This window comes from Pteronotus mesoamericanus, unplaced genomic scaffold, assembly GCF_021234165.1.
Source record: "Pteronotus mesoamericanus isolate MK-2021 breed Mesoamerican mustached bat unplaced genomic scaffold, CSHL_Meso_final contig_100, whole genome shotgun sequence".
Lineage (NCBI taxonomy): Eukaryota > Metazoa > Chordata > Mammalia > Chiroptera > Mormoopidae > Pteronotus > Pteronotus mesoamericanus.
Genome location: NW_026554999.1, coordinates 18,051,386 through 18,058,484, shown reverse-complemented (window position 1 = coordinate 18,058,484; position 7,099 = coordinate 18,051,386). Strand labels below are relative to the sequence as shown.

The window sequence follows — 7,099 nt, the reverse complement described above, 5'->3', positions numbered from 1 at the left end:
GATTCTTGGAGCTCTCAGATAATCAGGATTATTTACTTGGCTCCTCTTAGTTTCATCTGAGACTCTCCCCAGGATGTCCGCTTTGAGTCGGAGATAAGCTAAGCCACGGAAACTCTTTGCTAATCAAGGAGTGGCAGTGCTGAGGGTAGGACAAAAAATACCCTTGAAGAGAGCACTTCCTAGAGTTCAATGCAAACAGTGACCGCATTGCCTGAGCACTTTGCTGACTCTTTTCCCATGGGTTGTTTTCTAGGTCATTCGTCCCCTTCCTCATCCCTCTGATAAACTAGGCTGTGAACTTTGTAAGAGTTGGGACCATGCTTTCAACTAGGTTTCACAGCAGGTGCCAACAGGTGTGAAAATCTTGTACACAGCAGATACTCAATAAATGTTCGCTGCATGAAAATGCTTCTGAAGATTCTGCTTATGAATTAATATGTGGTGACTTCCTTGTAGAATTTAGCGTCTAACTAGTAATTAGGATAAATTTTAGGCCCAGAGATTTTATGAAGCTAAAGTAAGGTCAAAATGGGGGAGGGGAAATAGAACGGCCAGAAAAAGGAGAACATTCCAGGCAGAGGGAGCAGGTGTACAGGCAGAAATTCTCAGAAAAATATCGAGCATGGGGAATGTGTCACTTAGCCCGGAAAGTTAAAACTCTAGGTTAAAGAGGGAGCTTGGAGCTAGATGCCAGTAGAGGTCTAAGGTCAAAGTATGAAAGGAAGAAATAGCAGGGCTTCCATGGAGACAATGAGAAAAACGGCGTAAAAGGCGTAAAAACGGCGTAAAAATATATCAAATTCCGTAGACAAGAGTTCCAACGACTGAAAAGCAGGATGGGTGGAAGAAATACATTAGTCTCCTAAAGCATCCTCTAATTTATGGGACCTTCCATTTCAAGCCTACGGATTAGCTATCTGAACAGACTTCTCAGCTCTCTAAGGCCAAAGGAGCCGGACGACCTCCGCCTCGCTCTGTCACGTGGCCAGAAGCGCCTTTAGCACGTGATCGGCCTCGAACTTGGCCAATCAGCCTCTGCAGGGGCGGGACGCGAAGTCGGAGGGGCGGGAGTATCGGTAGAGACCGCTTCTTCTCGCGAGTTTTGCCGCCGTCACTCCTCAGCTGCCCACGACTTGGTGTCAGGGTATCGCGAGGCTTGGGCGCTGCGGCGGTAGGAGGAGGACGGGGGAAGGACGGAGCTGAGCCGCTGCTACCTCCCGCGCTCACTCCCTCGCGCCTTCACCCGCCCCATCCCTCCCTCCCTTCCCTTCCCCGGCCCCGGCCCATTCGCTTTTCGATCTTCTGCTGAGAGGATGTCGGGCGCCTCGCTCCCCAGTGCCCTGGCCCTCTTGCTGTTGCTGGTTTCTGGCTCCCTCTTCCCAGGGTCAGGCGTCGCTCAGAACGGTAAGCAGGGCGCCGGGGGCGGGCCGGGGCCTGAGGAGGTGCGGGAGAAAGGGGAAGGGGCTCGTGGGAGAGTGAGAGGCTGCAGACTCGCGGGGAGGAGAGGCCGGCACGGAGTGGGAGGCGCGGGTGTGAGAACCGGAGGCGCTGTCCGAGACGTGGGGGCGTCGATCAGAGCCTGAGGTGTATTTCTGGCTTAGAGGCGCCACGTCTTGGAGCTTGTTGTTCCGACTCAGGAGAGGACACTCAGGAAGCCAACGTGAGAAGCCGGAGTCGCGGGGGCGGATGAGGAGGGGGGCGCAGCTTTTGAAGAAGGCGGCCTGAGACCGGCATTTGTGTTTAAGGAGAGGGAAGAGGTGTCGGCAGGACCCGCAGGAGAACCGGGATCCCGGTCGTAAGAGTCGTGTAGGGTTATGCTGGGGCCCCGTAACACAGGTGACATCCTTCAATAAGGGAGGCGTTGCGGCGAAGGGAGTCCGGGAGAACGCCGAGCAGAGTTCGAGAGCGCTGAGGAGGGGTGAAGAATCAGGGAGCCGTGGAGGTGGAGGGGAGGTGGGTGGAAAGCTAAGGTGGTGGATTGACTGCAGGAGGGGATCTGGAAAGGGAAGTAGCAGTGGCTCTAAACGAGACGGGGGAAGAGGGCTGGGTTTGCTGGGGAGGGTGGAGTGTTGGACACTCTCAAGTCGAGGTGGGGAGAGCGAAAAAGAGTTTTCTAAATAAGGAGAGGAAAAATGAGCAGAGGATAGGAGTAAGGGTTGTAACTGAGGCAGGGCAATATTTATTGGGGAAAGAAGGGTGAAGACAAAATAAGGGAAGAGAGGAAAACGCAGGAAGCGGGGTTTGTAACGTTGCCTTGTGGAACGTGTATTAAGGAAGCAGCTGATTGTGGCGAACGCTCAAGATACTGGCTGGGCCTTTGGGGAGGCAGCGACAACTTAGCTGGAACTGCTAACGGTGGTGGGATTGAGGACACTGACCGGAAGGAGGGAGATGCAAGAAGTGGGTTTTTAAGATCTAAAAGTTACAGGACAGGAGAAGGATTATTTCTGGGGAACATAAAAGTAGTAGTTGGGGTGTGTGCAGGGTGCAGTGGAAAGTAGAGAATTGGGTTTTGAACCGAAGCTCGTTCGAGAAGAGAGAGAAGAAAGGTTCTGATTATTACAGAAGGCGTCTGTTACAGTTCTGCTGAGGTATTGTGAACCGGTTTCTGCTCTTGGTGGAAACAGCCTTTAAGAGGCTTAAAAATAGTTTTATAGGAAAGAATTTATGAGAAGTCAGTCGTGGAGAGTGAACTGTAGATTATCTTTACTAATCCTTCAGTGTTTCTTTGTCGTTATGCTAGAACAATTTAAAATTATTCTTGTTGGAATAGCTGAAATTTAAATGTTTCATTTTTAAAACATCAATAATAGAGCCAATGGACTTGAGCATTCTAAGGAGAATACAGGCTTAAAATGCTGAAGATTACAGTGAATATATATCTAATAAAGGATTGAAAAAGCATCATTGGTTAAGTATGTTTGTTTTACCAAATTGTACTCAAATCCTATGTATATGCCTGATGGCCTTGAGTTACCATTGCAGGGGTCAGGCATTCAATATGTTAAGTATATTGGGTATTTTTCCTGTTTTCCCCAAAGCATGAGGCCACTGTGGAAGGCAGGGTAGAGTTAGACTGATTTACCTTATCAGTTTTTATAGTTTGTGTGTTAATGCTATGACTTAAAAGAAGCCTAATACTCATTTCAGCTATTCGATTTGTGGAAATAGCATTGATTTCATTTGGGGCCATTGATCTTAATATGTTTAATCTTTGCTAGCATAGCATCTTTCAATGACTGATAATACAGCAAAATTGTAGTTTCTCAGTAATTAGAGCGAGGTTTTTGGATAGGCCTTCAAAGACTCATCTGGCTGTTTTCAGTGATACATGTTCTAAATTTCCTTGAAATAAGCTTCAGTTCAGTCATGTGACATGACTGATGATTTGAAGCTGAGTTTGTAATTGACCAAATGAATGTAAGTTTAATTCAAGGAAGAAATAGCTGTTAAGTTTAAATCCACGTAGGTAAGGATACTATATTTTTAAAATATAGCTTTCCGTAACATAATAAAATTCAAGCTTTCAATTGGTAATAGCCCTGCAATAGTCTGACCTCATGTCATGGAGTTTGTATTTTCTTACAGTGCTTCAGAAATAGAGATCATTCTCTGTATGATGTTGAAATGTTAGACGTGTTAGATTATCTATTTAAAATGCTGACTTGAAAAAACACCCAAACCTACATGTTTTTGGATTTGGTAGGTGGTAGTTTAAATTGAGTATAGGTTTTTTCAAAAGATCTCTTTCATTATTCCTAGAAAAAAGAAAAAGTACTAGATGACCTGGGAGATCTTTGCCAGCTGTTACCCATTACTGCAGAGATTCCAGGCTTTTGTTCAGATTTTGTTTACTATCCAAATATTTAAACTCGTAGTACCACAGTTTCATGTAGAACTTTTAAGGTGTTGGTTTTTGTATGTAATAAGGTAAATGTAGTTCATTTTAAAGGAAGAAACTTGTCCTAAAATGTAACCTTCCTGTTAAGACTTTGTTTCAAAATCTTTAGACTAAAATTAAAAAGTTTAAACCAAGCGGGAGTATATGATAATCAAGAGCACGGACTATGGATCATCGTAGACCTGGATTTGAGTCCCAGCTCTCTGTAGCTAAGTGACCTTGAGTAAGGTGCTTAAATACTTCCAAGCCTCAGTTTTATCATGTGTAAAATGGGGCTCATAATAATGCCAGTCCCAAAGAGATGATTGAGGATGAAATGAGATGATGGCTATCAAGTACTTAGATTTCTGCCTGGCATATAGTCTCAGTAGGGAGTAAATTTTTGTTATATGAAATACTTGTTACTATAATGTAACATGTGCTGCATTTCTTTATATAGGATAACAGTACTGTATATACTAAATGTTTGTACTCTGTAGCAAATGTTAGCCGATTACTATTATCCTTTAAAAAGGAGCATTGTTAGTTATTCTTCTTCATGTATATATTGAACACTGAATTGTTAATACTGTCATCTTGATTAAATTTAAGTAGGCTATTTGAAGGCCCCAAACCAAGAATTATGAGCTTTTTCATATGTAACTTAAAGAAAACTGACCCAGTAGTGTTGCAATTTCAAATTCTGGTGAGGGAGTTTGTATTTCTATTTCATTGTCTGGGAGATTGCATGGCTTCCTTATTCTTTCAGTGAACTAAATATTTCTTAATATTATTCCATTGTTGGGAGTAATAGAAGTAGAAGTAGTGCCCAACACGCAGTTGATGAGTAAATGTGGAGTGGAGTGTAAAAATATAAAAAAAATGCTTATAGTGAAAATACAAATTAGGATAATTAACAGAGTTAAGTGGGAGAAAATAAGGGGCCTAATGATTAATACTAATGAGCTAAATTTAAGAAACCACTTTGCTTGGGTGATACTAGTTAGCTGTGAACATTGTACTTTGTAAGAATGCCAGTATTTGCATTAGATAATTAATGAATCTTTTTCTTATCCTGTCAAGGGCTGTTTGCTTGAGTGGTTTGACAATTTTCTCTCTTTGAGTACATTTTTAGATGTATATTTGTTATTAATTGTGCCTCTCCCCTTTTGGTGAATTGAAATGAGCAACAGAAAACAGATGTTATCTGTGGCACCTGTGCAGAAATGACATGCCAGATGTCAAGCAACATGTCTTAACATAATCCAAATAAAAATTTAAATGACCAGAAGAAATAGTTTGCCTTGGAATAAAGTATTTCCTAAGGAAGTTATAAACCTCCAGTTTCTCATGCAACTGACCAGTGTCACTGCTGACATAATGGAGCACCCAAGCATGAGAAATTGGTCAGGGGTCTGGGGTGGAAAAGCTGTGTTACTACATCAGGACCTGATGCTGGGCTCTTAGTTTTTGTTTTTCAAAGTTACTGGATCCATATTAGAGATGCAGATGGTTTTTTTTTGAGTTTTCAGATGTAATAGGTCTGACTTTGTGTGATTTATACAAATCCTCATGAGAACTTAGACTATTTTTTTCTTGAAGGAATCCCTTTATTTTTTTATTAATACAATTGTGATTTGAAACATTTTCTCTTGTGTATACATTAATAAGGGGCAAAATGTTACTGTATTCTTATTTTTGTTAATAAATATAATTATTTAACCAGGGGTTAGAAACATACTCTGTCAATTTGGACATTATTTCTCATTTATTTAGTTGGAGGTACTTTTTAAAAGTAAGATGTTTTAAGTGTAAAATCTGAAACTTTGCTGAATGTATATAAAGGGTTTTTTTTTTACAAGACAATTTGGGGAAAAAATGAGGTGCTAATACAAATCAAGTATATAGGAAAACATTGAGTGACTATGTTAACTATCATGCAATGTTCAGTAAAAGTTTGAATAAAATGCAACAGTGTTCTAGAAGTGAATTGTGTGAAAAGTATTGATTCATTCTATTCAGTTGTTTACAGTGAGAACGTAGTCTGCAGGATCAGAAGTAAAGAATGAAGTTGTATGAGAAAGGGAGAGAGAAGAAAGGCTATAGTAGTACAAGGAGAAAGCAGGAACCAAGAATGAGGAAAGAATTTTTTTATGAGGAGTATCTGGAAAAATAGAGTATCAGAAAGACTAAATAGACTAGGGACGCCTAAAGTGAATTCATACATCGAAATTAAAATAATAGTGCAAAATTACCTCATGTGAGCAATTGGCTTGGCTTTCAGTGTGCCTCTTTAAACAAAACGTCATCATTTTATATGAATTTTTAAAAATGCTGTTGGTGATATGGAGTTTAATGTTAAGCACCTTAGATAAATGCTTTTGAAAAATTGTGAAGTTTTGTGGAATTTTTTTTTTTTTTTTTAGAATTCCCAATTTTAGTTGGTAAGGATTAGCTTTGGGAAGACAGGAAACCTCCAGTAAAATTAGTTGATTATAAACTCTTGCATTTTTTAGGCATAAACATTGCCAAATTTAAAGTGAAATACAGTGGTGATCTTATATAAAAACATTAACCCGGTGTTACTGATGTCTAAATTTTAAAAACTGAATAGATGCATAGGTAAAATATCTGTTTTTCAGCAGTTTATTCAGTTTAGGAGAGGAGGTCAAGATTTGTACGTAATGTCAACTTACTATTATTTAAAATTGAAATTAGGCTTAACTTTGTTGTTTGCTTTTGTGTATGTACAACATATATATTCATTAATCAAACCTAGTTAACTTGGTTATTTTTCAGAACATTTCGTTGTTTGTGTGAAAATGGGGTTTACTGAATATTCAAAGAATTTCCTAAGTATCTATATTTATTTGCATACAGTAAGTTGCAGCAAGACACAGTTAATGTTCTCAGGCACCCACTGTTTTTGTGTGTATGTTTGTTTCTTGTTTTTGTTGAGGTTCAATTCAAATTGAAAAACAACTCAGTCTCAACTCTTCATTAAAGCAGACTGTGGTCAGCTTTAATGGAAACATCTCATATTAAGTTTCTTGTATTAAAAAGTACTGAATGCTATTCTTTTGCATTTCTGAAAACAATTATGGAATAAGACCAAAACTTTCTTCTTTCCAAATCATAATTACTGGAACCTTACAGTATGCTTTATGGTATATGGTATGATATACAGAAGTATATCAATTTAGATATGCTTCCCTTCAC

General features: G+C 40.0%; 1 protein-coding gene across 1 annotated transcript in view; it reads left to right on the top strand.

Annotated features, from left to right (window-relative positions):
• The first annotated feature begins 1,157 nt into the window (after window positions 1-1,157).
• NPTN (neuroplastin) overlaps window positions 1,158-7,099 on the top strand; it is a 68,993-nt gene continuing 63,051 nt past the window's right edge. The window contains exon 1 of the mRNA XM_054564950.1: window positions 1,158-1,404. Coding sequence (XP_054420925.1) covers window positions 1,314-1,404 — 91 coding nt within the window. The 5' untranslated portion in view covers window positions 1,158-1,313. The remainder of the gene's footprint in view (window positions 1,405-7,099) is intronic.